General features: G+C 40.9%; 1 protein-coding gene across 1 annotated transcript in view; it reads right to left on the bottom strand.

Moving 5' to 3' along the window:
• The window catches only part of POLR1B (RNA polymerase I subunit B), a 294,522-nt gene that overhangs the window by 247,369 nt on the left and 27,794 nt on the right, over positions 1-19,359 (bottom strand). The window contains exon 2 of the mRNA XM_069235071.1: positions 9,759-9,926. Within this exon, the coding sequence (XP_069091172.1) occupies positions 9,759-9,926 (168 nt within the window). The remainder of the gene's footprint in view (positions 1-9,758; positions 9,927-19,359) is intronic.

Raw genomic sequence — 19,359 nt, 5'->3', positions numbered from 1 at the left:
ATGTGTGTGTGCTTTTACTTCTCTTATTTGCAGGTTGCACAACGTTCTACTGCGAAGTGATGACCGAATGACCCAACATCAGGACTCCCCAAGAAGCAAGACACAAGCAGGAATCCAGATCCCATGACGAGCTCAATAGCATGGTGGCAGACGGGAAACAGGTCTTCACAAAACTGGCACCAGCATGGTAAGTCTAACAACAGTAGGCAAAATTATCGCTTCTGGGTGCAGCTTTTTTTTCCTGCCACGCCTGAAAAGCAAAACTGTGAGGTTCACAGTGTTCTGGAATAGGCGTGACCTCCAATGCACAGGATTTTGTCAAAATAAACAAGAATACATCCTGTGCAATAGCCAATTTCCTGGTCACTTTTGCATTTGTATTCTCACAGTAGAGATGTGACATCATTTGGTCAAGGGAGCTTTTTCCCCTCCGGCCATTTTGATACAGTGATACTGGTGCGAGTACTATGTCATCAAGTGATCTGACTGGCTTGCTGCAAATCTGATGAAACAGGATGTGTCTGCCATTACAGGACATAGGGAGGTGGTCCTAGTGTACTGAAAACATTTGGGACCCAGAGACTAAAATAAAGTAACAAAATACTTGGACTGCAGGTACCACAGTACTCCCCCAAGGCCATGCGCAGACTGGCTCGGCTGGCAGGTGGGATTGGTTGCAAGGCCTGGTAAGAGGCAAGGCTCTGTCACCCCTTCACTACACCAATGACAGTGTTCAGCAGAGACGTTGGCTGTAGGTTGCCCAAGGGGGTTGAACATGATAAAAAAAACAGAAGCCAGAAGTTCACTGAAAAAACACAAACATTAAAATAACACTGTAGTTAGGTGTTGACATGAAATAAACACTAATATTTATAAACCAAAAAAACCTGACATTTATCAGTTAGTTCACTTAGCCAAATATAATTTGCACTCCCATCATTCGCTGCAAGTGACCTCACATATCGTCACTCATGACATCAGAGATGTACTATCAATTATGTCATTTGAACTGTCATCATCCAGTAATTGTGACAGAGTCCTATGGGCTTTGTGAACTTGAAGCAATTCAACACACATCTGTGGCCAATTTTCTATCATCAATCACATGATAATGGCCAGATCGTTGACCACATGCTGAAAATATAGCATATCTGCCAAGTCAGACACATTTGGCGGATATTACTCTTTTCTACCGTTATCCACCATACGGAACTTCTGTAGAGTAGGAAAGGTCCTCAGGTGCAGGGGGAGGCAGTTCCAGGCTTTGGCTCCAAGGTAGGAGAAGTCTCCAAATGTAAAAGGTATATATTTGCCACTCATAAGACAAGTTCTACCAGGCACTGTCAAGTTTGTGGTTTGGTAAAATTCAGGGCTCGAAAAATCTACCCGACCACTCACTATGGTGAGTTTTGTTTTAGGAGGTTGAGATATTTTTAGATTCTATTCGACCCTTCTGGCAAGTGGACAAAGAACAGGTATTCTGTTCAGTCTGAAACTGAATTAGCAATTAAGATGCCTTTGAATCTTATCCTTGTCTCATTTGCTCTGTGTTCGGAGACAGAGGTCAAAAGTCAGTTTGTCTTGCAATGCAAATACTGTCTCTTGTCACTGCAGAGTTCTCGGATTTTGTAAGGTGAACTGTCTGACATATGTGAAATGAAAGGCTTTTGGTATCAGGTTTTTCCTAACACAACATTTATATAACTAAGTCACCTTGACAAACATTTTAAAATATATTTCAGTAGCTGTGAAAGACCATTTTTTGTATTTCTGTGTGATGAAAAGTAGTAGGATGAAAAAAAAAAAAAGTCAGAACACTACTTGGTGATATAGAAATGATAAATGTTTTATGAAACCCAATTGTCACAGATTATTGTTACAACACTATATAGCTTTATCAGTAAAGCTTCAAGATACTGGGAAGGTTTTTGGACATTTCTTGGAAATTTACCATCTGTAAATGACAGTGCGCTACCACATCATGCTTTTATCATATTTATTAAAAGTGAGTGTTTAAACAAACTGAGAAACGCTCCTGCCCCGACGGCGAAGCTATTAGTAAACTAAGAGGCAAGTCATGCATGGATCATGTGTACCCCATAAGTGGGCTGGATTTATTACACATGGAGCAAACGTTTAATGTATTTAATCAAAACAAGAGGATTTATTATTTTTTTTTACAGCTGAAAACTCACATATTTGAAGGTGTGCTCATATGTGAGAATGAAGAAAAAGGGGACTGTAAAATACAGTATTTGCCTAGGATCACACAATTTGAGACCAGTTTCCGGGTCAAGTACATTACAGTTAGGTCGAGTAGATTATTCAAGCTACCCGACCTGCAGGTCTAGTAACATTTCTATGACTTTGAGGCCTGAAAATATACTATACAAATTCCTGAGATAGTACGCTAATAAGCCTATCTTAGAGCTATACTTACACCAACGTGAGATAATCCACATTTAAGTTGGACACCCCTACATTCTACACTATTGAGAAATCTGCAGTGCCTCAAAATCATCAGCAAAGCTGGGGAAATAAACATCCACCTCTAATAAATATCCATGTTACATTTAATTTGTCTACAGAACTGTTTTACAGCTTTTTACCATGGGCATGGACCCAGCTATTCACTGGGGTATAACCTATTGTCAATAGAAGCTTTGGCCTTTCTCATGTGGGACTTCATTTTTTTTTTTTTTTTAAAGGAATGCCGTAAAGGCTGACACAACATTTTCCACTCTGTCGCTAGCCAATCAGGCTCCATCCACCCATCAGAAAATATTTCGACTCCAATGGCCCAGATTTAGATAACTTTTTATGAGGGAAAAACTCTTCATATCCAACCCGAATACCTCTTAACACAGATTTTTCAAAAATGGCTGAACAAATTCCTACCAAATTACAAAAAGCATATTTTCTCAGTACAATTCTAATGTTGTGCCAAATATGGTGTTATTCCCTTTAGCTGCTTTTTTTCTACATTAGAATGCACGTTTCATATGCAGATTATCAAGGGAAATTGCATGTTTGGGAACAAAGCCTCTTTTTCTTGGCCTCCACTCGATGTATCGGTACAAAACATTCCATTGTAGAACAGAGGTGGACAGGCTCTTTCTTTTGTTTAGAAAGGTTTGTGGAGATTAAATGGCACCAAAGTTATTAGCAAAACAAAAAAAAGTCTTCCTATGGAAACTCTGACCCAACTCGAACTACACAATGACTGAATATACATTAAACTCACACTATATATTATATATATATATATATATATATATATATATATATATATATATATATATATATATATATATATGGAAAATGTCACTTACCCAGTGTACATCTGTTCGTGGCATTAGTCGCTGCAGATTCACATGCTGTGCACATCCCGCCATCTGGTGTTGGGCTCGGAGTGTTACAAGTTGTTTTTCTTCGAAGAAGTCTTTTTTTGTTCGAGTCACGAGACCGAGGGACTCCTCCCATTTCGACTCCATTGCGCATGGGCGTCGACTCCATCTTAGATTGTTTTCCCCGCAGAGGGTGAGGTAGGAGTTGTGTATGCTAGTAATAGTGCCCATGCAATGGAGTGAATACGTATGTACATAATGAAGTTTAAAGTAATATATTTACAAATTTACAAATGTTCAAGATCAACTTCTAAACGGCTACAGGCTCCCGGGGAGGCGGGTGGGCGCATGTGAATCTGCAGCGACTAATGCCACGAACAGATGTACACTGGGTAAGTGACATTTTCCGTTCGATGGCATGTGTAGCTGCAGATACACATGCTGTGCATAGACTAGTAAGCAGTTATCTCCCCAAAAGCGGTGGTTCAGCCTGTAGGAGTTGAAGTAGTTTGAAATAATGTTCTTAGTACAGCTTGACCTACTGTTGCTTGTTGTGCAGTTAACACATCTACACAGTAGTGCTTGGTAAATGTATGAGGCGTAGACCATGTTGCTGCCTTACATATTTCGTTCATTGGAATATTTCCTAGAAAGGCCATGGTAGCACCCTTCTTTCTGGTTGAGTGTGCCTTTGGTGTAATAGGCAGTTCTCTCTTTGCTTTAAGATAGCAGGTTTGAATACACTTAACTATCCATCTAGCAACGCCTTGTTTAGAAATTGGATTCCTTGTATGAGGTTTTTGGAAAGCAATAAAAAGTTGTTTCGTTTTTCGAATTAGTTTTGTTCTGTCAATGTAGTACATTAGTGCTCTTTTGATGTCTAATGTATGCAGTGCTCTTTCAGCTACAGAATCTGGCTGTGGGAAGAACACTGGTAATTCTACCGTTTGATTCAAGTGGAACGGTGAGATCACTTTTGGTAAAAAAAAATTGGATTTGTCCGTAGAACTACTTTATGCTTGTGTATTTGAATAAATGGTTCTTGTATGGTAAATGCTTGAATTTCACTCACTCTTCTTAGAGATGTGATGGCAATTAAAAATGCAACTTTCCATGTTAAATATTGCATTTCACAAGAGTGCATGGGCTCAAAAGGTGGACCCACGAGTCGTGTTAAGACAATGTTGAGGTTCCATGAAGGAACTGGTGGTGTTCGTGGTGGTATAATTCTCTTTAGGCCTTCCATAAATGCTTTTATGACTGGTATCCTAAATAATGAAGTTGAGTGCGTAATTTGCAGGTAGGCTGAAATTGCGGTCAGATGTATCTTTATTGAAGAGAAAGCTAGCTTTGACTTTTGCAATTGTAGTAAGTATCCTACTATATCTTTGGCAGATGCGTGTAAGGGTTGAATTTGATTATTATGACAGTAATAAACAAATCTTTTCCACTTATTTGCATAGCAGTGTCTAGTGGTAGGTTTCCTAGCTTGTCTTATGACCTCCATACATTCTTGTGTGAGGTCTAAGTGTCCGAATTCTAGGATTTCAGGAGCCAAATTGCTAGATTCAACGATGCTGGATTTGGATGTCTGATCTGTTGTTTGTGTTGTGTTAACAGATCCGGCCTGTTTGGCAGTTTGACATGAGGTACTACTGAAAGGTCTAGTAGTGTTGTGTACCAAGGTTGCCTTGCCCATGTTGGTGCTATTAGTATGAGTTTGAGTTTGTTTTGACTCAACTTGTTTACTAGATATGGAAGAAGTGGGAGAGGGGGAAAAGCGTACGCAAATATCCCTGACCAGTTCATCCATAGTGCATTGCCCTGAGACTGATGTTGTGGGTACCTGGATGCGAAGTTTTGGCATTTTGAGTTTTCTTTTGTTGCAAATAGATCTATTTGTGGCGTTCCCCACATTCTGAAGTAAGTGTTCAGTATTTGGGGGTGACTTTCCCATTCGTGGATCTGTTGGTGATCCAGTGAGAGATTGTCTGCTAACTGATTCTGAATTCCTGGAATAAATTGTGCTATTAGGCGAATGTGGTTGTGAATCGCCCAATGCCATATTTTCTGTGTTAGGAGACACAACTGTGTTGAGTGTGTCCCTCCTTGTTTGTTTAGGTAATACATTGTTGTCATGTTGTCTGTTTTGACAAGAATGTATTTGTGGGTTATCATGGGTTGAAATGCTTTCAGCGCTAGAAATACCGCTAACAGTTCTAGGTGATTTATGTGAAACTGTTTTTGCTGTATGTCCCATTGTCCTTGGATGCTGTGTTGATTGAGGTGTGCTCCCCACCCTATCATGGAAGCATCTGTTATCATCACGTATTGTGGCACTGGGTCTTGGAAAGGCCGCCCTTGGTTTAAATTTATACTGTTCCACCATTGAAGCGAGATGTATGTTTGGCGGTCTATCAACACCAGATCTAGAAGCTGACCCTGTGCTTGTGACCATTGTGATGCTAGGCACTGTTGTAAGGGCCGCATGTGCAACCTCGCGTTTGGGACAATGGCTATGCATGAAGACATCATGCCTAGTAGTTTCATCACCAGTTTGACTTGTATCTTTTGATTTGGATACATGGTCTGTATCACATTGTGAAATGTGTGAACTCTTTGCGGACTTGGAGTGGCAATCCCTTTTGCTGTGTTGATTGTTGCTCCTAAGTATTGCTGTGTTTGACACGGCAGAAGGTGTGACTGTGTAATTGATTGAGAAACCTAGTTTGTGGAGGATTTCTATGACATATTCTGTGTGTTGTGAACACCGTCTTAGCGTGTTGGTTTTGATTAACCAATCGTCTAGGTACGGGAACACATGTATTTGCTGCCTTCTGATATGTGCAGCTACTACTGCTAGGCATTTTGTAAAAACTCTTAGTGCAGTGGTTATTCCGAATGGCAACACTTTGAATTGGTAATGTATCCCCTGGAATACAAACCTTAGGTACTTTCTGTGTGAAGGATGTATTGGTATATGGAAATATGCATCCTTTAGGTCTAGTGTTGTCATGTAGTCTTGGTGTTTGAGCAGTGGGATTACGTCTTGTAATGTAACCATGTGAAAGTGATCTGATTTGATGTAGGTATTTAATGTTCTGAGATCTAGTATAGATCTCAGACTTTTGTCTTTTTTGGGTATCAGAAAGTACAGGGAGTAAACTCCTGTGTTTATTTGTTGTTTTGGTACTAACGCTATTGCTTCTTTTTGTAGCAATGCCTGAACTTCTAGTCCTAGAAGATCTATATGTTGTTTTGACATATTGTGTGTTTTCGGTGGAATGTTTGGAGGGAATTTGAGAAATTCTATGCAATAACCATGCTGGATAATTGCTAAGACCCAAGTGTCTGTTGTTATTTCCTCCCAATGTTTGTAAAACTTGGTTAGTCTCCCCCCCACAGGTGTTATGTGTTGGGGATTTGTGACCTTGAAGTCACTGCTTGTTTGGAGGAGTTTTGGGACTTTGGAACTTTCCTCTATTCCTTTGAAATTGTCCCCCTCTATATTGTCCCCGAAAACCTCCCCACTGATATTGGCTCTGGTAAGTGGGCTTTGTTTGTGAGGTTGTGGCTTCTGTGGTTTGCCCTCGAAACCCCCCTCGAAATTGTGTCTTTCGAAATGTGCCTCTGCTCTGTGGGGAGTAGAGTGCGCCCATGGCTTTGGCCGTGTCAGTGTCTTTCTTAAGTTTTTCGATCGCAGTGTCCACCTCCGGCCCAAACAACTGCTGTCCGTTGAATGGACAGAGATTCAGCACAGCTTGCTGTATCTCTGGTTTAAATCCTGATGTACGCAGGCATGCATGTCTCCTTATTGTTACAGCTGTGTTGACAGTTCTAGCAGCTGTGTCTGCAGCATCCATTGCCGACCGTATCCGATTATTGGAGATACCCTGTCCTTCTACTACTTGCTGCGCTCTTTTTTGGAACTCCTTGGGTAAATGTTCAATAAGGTGTTGCATCTCATCCCAATGGGCCCTATCATATCTGGCTAGCAAAGCTTGTGAATTTGAAATACGCCACTGGTTTGCTGCCTGTGCTGCCACCCTTTTGCCTGCAGCATCGAATTTTCTACTTTCTTTATCTGGAGGTGGTGCATCTCCTGAAGTATGAGAGTTGGCTCTTTTGTGCGCTGCTCCCACTACAACAGAGTCTGGTGTTAGCTGTTGTGTAATGTACACTGGGTCTGTTGGTGGCGGTTTATATTTTTTATCTACTCTTGGAGTAATGGCTCTCCCTTTAACAGGCTCCTCAAACACTTGTTTGGAGTGTTTTAGCATTCCGGGTAGCATAGGAGAACTCCGATACTGGCTGTGTGTGGACGACAGTGTATTAAAAAGAAAGTTGTCTTCAATGGGCTCTGAATGAAGGCTGACATTATGAAATGCAGCTGCTCTTGACACCACCTGTGCGTAGCCTGTACTATCCTCTGGTGGCGATGGTTTAGCTGGATAGCATTCTGGACTATTATCTGACACTGGTGCGTCATAAAGGTCCCATGCGTCAGGGTCATCTTGACTTATTCCTGTATGAGTTGGGGATTGCATCATTGGTGGAGTGGCTACCGGTGATGGTTGCGGAGAGTGATGTGGGGATGGTGGCGGTGTTACTTGTTTAGCCACCTTTGCGTGTGGCTGTTTGTCTTTGTCTTGGAAGGCAAGCTTGCGTTTCATTTTGACTGGAGGAAGAGTGCCGATCTTCCCTGTATCTTTTTGAATAAAGAGCCGTCTTTGTGTGTGATCTGGCTCTATTGCCTGTAATTCCTGTCCAAATCTATGTGTTTTCATTTGTGTGGACAGTCCTTGTTCCTCAGTGTAGGAACTTGTTTTCGGTTCCGAGGCCGGATATTTCGGTAGCGAAACCTTTTCGGCTGCTTTTTTCGGCTCCGACGAAACCTTTTTTACTTTCGGCGTCGTGCTCTCTAGGTGCCGACCCGTTTCGGTGCCGGTGTCTCGGTGCCGACTCTTCTCTGAGCCACTATCTCGGGTCAGAGATTGCTGTGTGCCGGTATCTCGACCGGAGTCGGATGACTTCGACACCAGCTCGCACTTTTTCGGTGCCGATGAACGGTCACCTACTTTTCGGGTTAAGCCATGGCCTGTTGGCGGTGGCGTCCCCTGGGCTTTAGCGCTCTTCTCGTGAGTTCTTGGTTTCGACATCTTACTCACGGTTTTCGGCGTTTCCTCGGGATCGATCTCCTCAGAGTCCGACTCCTGGGTGGAGAATGTTTCTTCCTCCTCCTCGAAACGCTCTTGTGCTGTCGGCGCCGACGCCATTTGCAGTCTTCTTGCTCTTCGGTCCCTGAGTGTCTTCCTGGACCGAAACGCTCGACAGGCCTCACAAGTATCCTCCTTGTGTTCTGGTGACAAACACAAGTTACAGACCAGATGTTGATCTGTATATGGATACTTGTTATGGCATTTTGGACAGAAGCGGAATGGGGTCCGTTCCATCAGCCTTGAAGAGACACGTGGCCGAGCCGACCAGGCCCCGACGGGGATGGAAGAAAACCCCAAAGGGCCACCGGAGCTCTTCTTAATTCGGTGTCGATCTGTTGTAACTAACCCGATACCGAACGCAAACAGTACCGACGATTTTTCCGAGATTCTAACTAAATTTCCGACCCGAAACACGGAGCGAAAAGGAACACGTCCGAACCCGATGGCGGAAAAAAAACAATCTAAGATGGAGTCGACGCCCATGCGCAATGGAGTCGAAATGGGAGGAGTCCCTCGGTCTCGTGACTCGAAAAAAAAAAAACTTCTTCGAAGAAAAACAACTTGTAACACTCCGAGCCCAACACCAGATGGCGGGATGTGCACAGCATGTGTATCTGCAGCTACACATGCCATCGAACATATATATATATATATATATATATATACACACACCCCAACTTCTCACAACATGCAGTATGCCCGTGAGCAGCCAACCACTGGTGGTTCACACAAACAAAGCGTCTACATGCATTGTCGTACTCAAGCAATACCCCTCCTATGATCGATAAGAAATTACCAAGCCGACACTCCAGTGGCTTTTTAACTAGGTTCAATTAGCCATGTCGAGGAAGCCAGAATTCGCGAAATAAACCTTGTTACTCAACCACTGGAGTGCCAGCTTAATCCTTTTTTTAATCCGTTGAAATGCGTATGGCTAACGCCAGACATGAAACGTAGTATTTAAAAACTGCAACATAATCAATGACGTGTTTTAACTAAGATTATTAGGGTGAACAGCAAACAAACATTTGATGCATAGATATAAAAATGTATCTTCCATGTTATTCCCAATCTTCCTTCCGATGCACCTTGAATGGTGTGTTGCTAACAAGATTCTTTAGCAGAAAAAAATGGGCTTTATTAGCATTCACAAGCAAAACATCCCAGTAATATCTAAAATTAAACAACTCACTGTGAGCTTCCCGCGATAGGTGCTTCTGCGGCCTCTGCACTCAGCAGGGTACACCTTCAGCTCTCTGCAAATACTCCCTTTCGGTACAACTGGAGGGCTGATCATGGCATCAACAATAGCCAATGTAATACGCTCATTCTTGAAAACAAACTCCAGAGGTGGTATCGCCTGCAATTAAATTAGACTCAGTGAGCACAGCAAAATAATATAAGTTATGGCATTATAGGCAATGTATATACACCCCTCCCCTCCACACACACACACCAACTCCAAACTTTTTTTAAACACTGCAATTGTAGAGAAAGAGAAAATGTTATTGTACTGCTGAATTACTCTTACTGAACTATCAGCTTGCACAAAAGGGCTGCAAGAGGTCATTGTGTGTCACTTAAATACAGAAACTTCCAGATAAAGTTTTTTGTAGCGACGATCATTAGTAAGCTAATTTCCTTTATTTGTTCTATTCTATTTGAATCAAATTTCACTGTGAGTGGCAAGTTAGAAAGCAACTGAGAACATGCGATTTCTAGGTTTCATGCAGTTCCTAATTATTCTGTGGTAGCCAAGTTTTACTTATTTCTGTTCATTAGTCTATTTCTGAGAAATGCTTATCTGTTCACATACTGTTCACTGCTAACTGTTCCTGACACACCGGAACAGCCAGAGTTATTCTTTCCGATCTTGTCATAACTCAAGGTTCAAGGATTGTCCTTCTGTAAGAGGACAGCTGAGGCCTGCAGGAAATTCTGCAGAGTTGTGTATATTTACCCTGTAAAGTCTCTGGTGAGGCTTTTTCTAAATTTGTGTTTGAAACTAATGAGGGAAAGACAAGAAGTCTAAAATTAAGAAGTCCAAAAGTGATATACCTTCCAGGAACATGTGCAGCCACATCCGTTCAAGGATGTGAGAACACACTGTGGACATGACCCAAGATGGCCAACATTATAATGCTACAGCAAATCCACCAGAAGGTGAAGAAAATCTCAGTAAAATCAAAATGAAAGAGAAACCAGAAAGAGATTGATGCCTATCAGGTGTACCCAATAATAGGGAGGTAGATAGGTTAAGGAACATGGACTGTACATACAGCCCAACTCAGACCACCCATCCTCTGTCCTTTAAGTTACAGAAGGACTCAAAAGCACTGATGGGCGCTCAGCCCCTGACTGGGAAGTAAACTACTGATGTAGGGGGTGCAGTGAGCTCTTCACTTCCCTCTGATGTGGTGCCACTGCATCTGGCATACTTGCGATTAAACTGTCACTGCACAGTTGACCCCCAAATATACTACTCTGTAGCCACCCATAAGAATGTGCTAGTATAGACCTTACAAGTGCATAAGTAAGTGCATAAGTAACAAGCACTGGCAATGCCTATCACCGTCGATTACAAATTCTACCAATTGGGATAGCCAATGCTTGCTTATAGAAGTCTGTCAAAAATCGATGTTCCACATTTCTGCTGCAATGTTTCTAGTGAAAAAACACTGTGCGTGACACTGAATGGCAGCAAACTGGTGTTGTTTGAACATGACTCTGTTTCCAATATTGCATTCGGAGTTCGATAAATGATGATTCTACCAACAAACCAAGAAAAAGAGGAAAGCGGAAAAAAAAAAAAAAAAACACACACACACACACACACACACACCACACACACACACACACACACACCACACACACACACACACCACACACACACACACACACACACACAGGAGCAAGGCAACTGAGAATGACAAGAACGCAATCCAATCAGGAACAAAGTTTCTCTGATGATTGGTACACATTGCTGTCTCACAACAGACAGTGCAAAAAAGCAATTAAAAAGCATAAAATGTCGCTGCCTAAAGGTGGTGTCATTGTTATACAATTGGAAAGAATAAAAAGAAATAATAAAAAGATGACCCATTGCAAAAAAACATTTAGAAAACCCTGAAATAAAGCTGAAGTAGAAGCAGAGTTGGCCAACCAACTCTCACACAGAAGTGGACTTCTTACTAGGTAGACAGGCCCATGAGCAAGAGCAAGAGCAAAATGCCACCACTCATAGCGGAGGGAGCCAAAGACTGAGCATTTCCCCATGCTTTAGCCTCTAGTGAACAGGAGCAAACTATCAACAACATGCAAACAGATAAGACTGATGAAGACAGCACACGGAAAGCCCTTTCTATGTGTATGTATGTATTTTTATTGTGATTATTTTTAAAACAATAACGCTATCTTTAGGCCACATCTAAAAATTAAGTACAACTCATTTACTATAGTGATGATGCTACTGCTCAACACGAGTGAAGGCGTGGGTATCTCTTAGGAAAGTCAGGAAAAAAAAAAAAAAGGTCTCACAGAAATAATGAAAACAACCAATTAAAACCCACCAAGGACTGGCAAAGCAAATATGTCTGGCCTGGGTAATCTGGTGCAATTATTACTTTTAGGTTGAATGTAAGTGTTCGACCTAGTGTATAGTTTTAGTATACTTCTTATGGGTTAAAGCGATTTCATTTGTTGGTTGCAATGTCCTTTAAAAATTCTTACTAGCTAGTGATCAGTTCTGCCCTTTTCTCTTTCAGAGCAGTGACTAAATACTACATTATTCCCCTTTAGTTTATTTAATTGTTACTGTGACTAACTACTTTTGTCATTTTTTTCTTGCTGCCTTTTCAGTGGGGTGTTTTTGACTGGTAACTGCCTGCGTTTTATTGCAACATTACGGTCTTCCCACCTCCTCCCATATCCCTGACATTTGTTTTGACTTTAGTCAAGTCATGTCCTTGTTTACCTCTGGCTCCTGGAACATTTGCTCCACCATTAAATCTTCAATAAAAAGGTAGATCCCAGGCTTTGTTTTTTAATGTTCTTTCAGTACAGCCCAGCGTGCACTGATTTAATCACATGTTTATTCAGCAAGTGTTTATGTAACATAAAATTAACCTTATTTTACAAAACAAAAACCAGGTGCCTATTGTTTAGCTCCGTTATTGGGGCAGCAAACCTTCTGAGGCTTCACTGCTATTGTTTACTTCATTAGAGTTTTGTTGAAATGCGAGGAAAGAATGCTTGCAAGACTTTTCTTTCTATTAACATAAACAGAAAATACTTTTCCAGCATTCTCTTCAAATGTCTGTTCAGACATTTACACAACTCGAGGTAGTGCAGTCATCTTCTTGTCTCTCCTCAAGGGCTTGTGATTTCTGATGTCAGTAGCCGCCAGGGACCACCAAAACATGACAGGAAAAGACAAAAGTATGAGGCAAGGTTGACCAATTTATGTGACAAGAAATGTCCAGTTCTGAATTTACAATGCCAACAGCTCGAACTCAAGAAAATGCGAGACCTATTGCATTGCAGATGCTCGTTTCTGGTTGCAAGCATTTGACAGAAAAATAACAAAACAAAAAAACAGGCTGCCACTTATATGTGGCCACCTTACACTTTCAATAAAAAAACAATTTTAACTAAGTACCCACTGGTGTGACTGTTTCACTAGTGATGTTCTTTCAGTAACAAGCCTTTCAGTTGTGCAGTGCTTTTTTCCTTCTTATTTGTGGAGACAGTAATAAATCATGACCTAACCTGCCAATTCACAGGCAGCTATAATATTACAATGTAATTGAAATATTTTAAACAACAACATAAACAAGCACTGGAAAAGCCAAACTTATTGGCGTTGGCCACTAGCATTTTGGCAATGCTTCCTCCATCAAGGTTTTTTAAAACTTTATTTTCCAAGATGATGATCGGCCCTCATCAACTGAACTACTTTGGGAGTGGATCTGCTCTATGTGAAAGGCCAGCATGCCATAAGTCATAGTGAAGTCAGCCAATGGCAGAAGTAGGCTAACACATTGCCCTCTGATGCATGGAGAACTGGATGGAAGACAAAATGCAAAGGGCATAACCACAGACTAATGGATGAAGTTAGGCTGAAAACTCCGTCTCCTGCCTTTGAAAAACAAGGCACGAAAAAAACAAAGGTAAGGAAAACAAAAAAGGCATGAAGGAACGAAAGGCAAGAAGGCAGGAAAAAGGCAAGAAAGAAAGGCAAAAGGGAAAGCAGGAAGGAAAGAGGAGGCAAGGAAGAAGGAAGGAAAGACAAAAGGAAACTAAGAAAAAAGAAGGCATGAAAGAAAGGAAAATAGAAAGGAAAAGCTAAAGAAAGCAAGCAATAATGAAGGTAAGCAAGAATGAAAAAAGATAGACCGGGTTCGCAAGATTGATACAGTACACTGATTAGCTTATATTCAGAGTTCATGCAAGCAGATGTGAAAATAGCAGCAGTCAGATAAACAAGACTACTCCAAAGGAATACACAACAGCATTGGCAGGAGATGGGGTCTGAAAGCTTAATGTACCCTTTGCTCATACATAAACACATCACTAATTTAGTTATAAAGTAAAAACAAAAACACTGGCAAGGGATGTACCTTGTGTGGATATGCTCCTTGTGAAAGAGCAAAATGCAATCACTCATAGTAAAGTTAACCAGTGTGTTAAGTAGGCTGACATTTCCCCATGCTGAATGATGTAATTATGAGAAGCAAATGTGAATGACACAATAACAGACCAATGGATGAAGAAAGGTGGCTAAAAGGCTCTTAAAAGTAAGTATATTGTACATATGATTTTAGTAAAAATCGAAAGGTCTTGGCTAACACCAGACCTAAAAAGGAGATGGATAATAAATCCCTCTCTAACTGTAAATGGCAGTGCTGACAAAATAAGTCACTGTTATTTCGGCCACAGGCCCTCACCTCCCGGGGCCCAGAACAGCTAAAGGTTGGTGTTGCTGTTTTGAGTAAAGTGGATTGAATTGGAGTGGGATGGACTGGAGTGGTGTGGTTAGATTGGATTGGAGTGGTTGGACTGGGTTGTAGTAGACGTGATTGGAGTGGGTGGGTTTGGAGTGGTTTGGTTGGTAATGGAGTAGGGTGGGTTAGATTGGAGTGGGGTGAGATGAGATGGATTACAGTGGGCTGGATTGGCGTAGTTTGGGGGTGGGTAGGATCGGACTGGAGGTGGGTGGACTGGAGTGGGGGGGGGGATTGCAGTGAGGTGTATTGAATTGGAGTGAGGTAGTTTGGCCTGGGCTGAATTGGGGTGGATTGGTGTGAGATGGACTGGATTGTAGTTGGGTGGACTGGAGTGGGGTGAATTGGGATGGAGTGGGGCGGACTGGGGCAGACTGTTTTGGATTGGAGTGGGTTGTTTGGGATTTGACTAGGGCATGCTGGAATGGGGTAGACTGTTTTGGATTAAAGTGGGGCAGATTGGAGTGGGGCGGTGTGGAGTGGGTATATTGTTTTGGATTGGAGTGGGACGGACTGGAGCAGAGCATACTGTTTTGGATTGGGGTGGTGCAGACTGGGATTAGGGTGGGGTGAACTGGAGTGGGGCAGATATGACTGAGGTCTGCTGGGAGGAGTGGAGTGGGTTGGAGTGATCTAAACTGGGGTGGATTGGGGTGAGGTGGGTGGATTTCTGTGGCGCAGATTGGGGTGTACTGAATGATTATGTGTTGAAGCATCATTTAAAAAAAGTACACATAAAGAAACAATGTTGCTCTGCAATATTTAGAACAAGATCATAGTCATCTTTCGAGAACAGGGCCAATGACCAAAAACAAAAGAAAACATGAGTGCAAACTGAGAAAAGACAACTTGGTAAAATAAATAAAGTCAGCTATAAAAAATAAAACTCTGTAATTTTGTTTGTCGTGCTGGGAATTTCTTTGACAGCGACACGCCTTCTGCCTGCAAGGCACTAGATGATAAAAAGAACAAAATAGTGCCTCAATCACGTCGGGAGCAGCAGAGGGGCACTGATCAAGATGAATAAATCAGTGCTTGGTCCCTGCTCCAGAGAGAGTAACTGAAATGCTGCCAGGCCTACAGAGACTAATTAGGAGGCTGTAAAGCAGAGTGACACACAAGACAACAAATGTTAAGCGACAGGTGGGCTCAAAGCCCTTTAATGGACACAAGATAGTCTTGCAAGCGAGACACATGTGCTAGTCCATGCAGTCGCATTCCTGACCCTAAAAAGCACACTTTCTGAATAAAGATATAGTTTCTTGCCAAAACTGGTGTAATTGCATTCACCCATTTTGGCTGTTATGCTGTTCAAAACTCCCTAGGGAAAATGAATGGGGAACGAACACTGAATCAATACTGACCAGCAGTTTTGCTTTGTAAAGTACAAAGGTGCAATACAATGCAATACAATCGAAAGGTCAATGTGGTGTATTACATGTGTCAAAAATACATGTGGTAAGGGAATGTGTAGTAAAGATTGATCTTCCTTCCATGAGTGGGAATATTTTGAAATATTGAATAGAGGTATATATTGCACCTCTGTGATGGGAATTACCTTAAGTGCAAAAGACAGGTGAGCATAAAAGGTGATCCCTAGGTTTTACATTGTCATGAGTTTCGGCATGCGACCTGACACAGGCAGGCAATTTACAGTGAAATTTGTCTCATTAAAAGAATGCACTAACACAATTTACAATCTTTTGGCAGTGAGATACAAATAATCATTATACAATAATGTTTAGATTGACACTAAAAAAGACATGCCTAACAATTTTCCAAGAAAAAAATAAAAGTACAATATTTTTGTAACACTCCTAACACCCTCCACAGGTTATGGAGATACTTTGGTGTTGGTCCTCCAGTGAAAATGTTAGTACACTGGTACATTCTAAAGCAAAATCGACGACATACTTATCAGAACTGTCCACAGCTTAAAGATATATTTAGAGGGAGGTATTTTGCTGATTTGTGTGTAATAATGGGCAGCCTGAAACATATTAATTGTGACAAAGTCTCTTTAAGCATTCTTTAGACTGTAACATCCCACTAGAAACCTGGAAGACTGTGGCAGGATCCAGGATATGGCATCACTACAAGAAACTGACAAGCTAAAACATCACATTGTGACATCAGAAAAGTACGTGTGTAAGAAAATAAGAGCAGATTCTAACACTCCTTCAGTGATCACCTTCAAACTGCAATACCAGGACAAGGCTCGGACATTAGAAATTTGTATTGGCATAGAAACAAGGTCTCACACACTAACATCCTTTCAGCAACTACGGATTTTACTGCCTTCAAAATCGTACATGCTAAAACCCTTGAATTTGGCAGGAGAATTCGGATTTCTTAAGTAAAACTGTTAATTTAACCTTGTTCTTACTAAATATTCCTTCTCGTCTATGAAAATGTAAGTGCAACTTAAGTTCCCCCCGTTTTTCTGCAAATCTCTTACGTTTCTAAATGTAAGCATGTATGTGAAAGAATCCTCCAGGAAAAGAAGATCAGAGCTATGATGTAACGTGCATCGTCTATGTATTAATGCACTACCTGAAATGTTTTTGCTGCTTTTGAAAACTGATGTCATTATCTTTTACTTACCACGATGTACTATGTTTTATCAATCTGGAAAAACACTAGAAGATGTAATATCCAAATTTCAGATAACTGTAAACTCATTTGTACAGCGTATATTATCAAGTGTTTATACGTTATACATATTCACAGGAGTAATTTAATTATATGTAGTGACACCAGCAAAATACATAGTGCTATATATGTATATCAGAAGTGCAGCATGAAAGCCTGCATAGTAAGTTCAAGGACTGTTATGTCAAAAGCTATAAGCCATAGGGACTCCTCTGCTCTGAATAGGTGTGTTCATTCTTTTCAGTGTCCGTCAAAGTTTCATTCCTAGTGGCCAATGTCGTGGGTCTCCTCACCACACAGACTGTTAGATGACTCTGAGTTACAATTGTTTAGCATAATTTCTCAATGTACAAAGTCAGGGGAAAAAAGGAATTACAGCCAATCATCAACTGCAGGTCCAAAAACTAAAACGAAATCAGCAGGGGCAATTAACTAACTTCTATTATAGCTTTAAATAGGTATAAAGTTTCTAGTTTAGATCAAAAAGAGGACAACACGTTCAATTAGTTCCTAACAACTTTGAAAGCTCTTTCTAAGACTTGCAGTTTTGGGCCCAAGATTAATGAGATCAAATTACTTGTGCATGTCAAAAGTAAAAGAATCCAGGAACAGCTTTAGGTTATGGGTGATCCTAAGCGACAAGATGACGTAACAGCCAAAAGCATTAGAGGATTCACAATAGTGGATGATGTCTGTGCACAACAGTAACAACAAAGGTTCAGACACTGCTAAGGATGTGTGTAGTGCAAGTGAAAATAATGCTCACTCACATCTCATTATAAACAACGGAGAAATCTTTGGTTTGGTATATATGTGTGTGTGTGTGTGAGAAAGTTCTAACCGCACTGCTTCTATTTCCGGTGATTGGTAGAAAGTGCAAGAACTGTGGCTGCATTGGATATTTTGCTTGTGTGTGTAAAGACTTAAAGAAAAATGCTACTCTAAACAAAAGTAGAATTCCTGTATCAGGGATGGAAGGAATTTGGGATGTGTGTGTAGTTAGTAAAATGCCTTCTATCATCCTAATTGTCCTGTCAATACAGGATTTCCATAAACGCAAAGAAGGTCTTTGGGTTAAAGGTCCACCTCCGTGCATTGTTAAAATCCTGGACAAGGAACCAGTCGCAGATTTGGGTTCTCCATGGATAATAATCACAAGGAAGTATTTTTGGAAAAGTCTTAAAGTGAGTTGAAATTGGATGAACTGAAGAAATCTGACAATAGCAGAATGTTGTGATGAACGTATCACTGACATGAGTGGTTATGACCTAATGACACTTACATTAAAGGAAAGAGAAGCTCAAATTAAAGTGTATGTGGTGATGAAGGGTGTGAATGTATCTAACTGGAGGGACCCATGAAAGATGAGTTATTTTAAATCATAGGCGCAAGGAATCTGTGTTACTGGTGACAGAAGCTGAGATGCATAACTAGTCAATTTGCAAATGAGTTCTCAAATACGTAGGGCAAACTAGAAAATTCTTTATATAACATTAAGATTAAAAAGATGCAAAACCTGTGAAACATTTTAAGAAGCAAGCCAATCAATACTTGGCAAGAGGTGAAGCAAATTTTAGATAAGAATGTGAAAGGAGGAATAACTGAAAAAATGTATCATCAGAATGGGTTTCCCCCATAGTTAGCACAAGCAGACAAACATTTGAGACTATTTGCAGACCTAGAGCGCTTAACGCAACTATAGTACTGGACAGTGATCTGCTTCCAAATATAAATTATGTGATGTACATGCTGGAAAGGGTAAAATATTTTTAACATTGGACTCGTGTTCTGCATATCATCGAACAGATTCACTACTGACTATGCAATTGACTGCATTCCTCAGACCTCAGGGGTTACTGCAATTGAAAATAGTGCAATTTAGGTTAGTCTATGTAGCATCTGTTTTTCAAATAACATTTTCCAGATGATCAAAGATAGGGACAAATATGTGAAATGTTTTCAGGAGGATATTCTTATAGTTTCTGAGAACAAACAGGAACATATAACACATTTAAAGGAGGAGAGTAAAAGCAAATGTAAGTTATTTTGCGATTCTGTGGATTATTTAGGCCATACCTTGTCTAGCAAGGGTGTGGTGCCAAATAAACCTTTGGTTGATGCCATCAAAGCACCTACTCC

Source organism: Pleurodeles waltl, chromosome 5, assembly GCF_031143425.1.
Source record: "Pleurodeles waltl isolate 20211129_DDA chromosome 5, aPleWal1.hap1.20221129, whole genome shotgun sequence".
Taxonomy (NCBI): Eukaryota; Metazoa; Chordata; class Amphibia; order Caudata; family Salamandridae; genus Pleurodeles; species Pleurodeles waltl.
The sequence above is the reverse complement of the archived record's forward strand: the minus strand, read 5'-3'. Positions and strand labels throughout refer to the sequence as shown.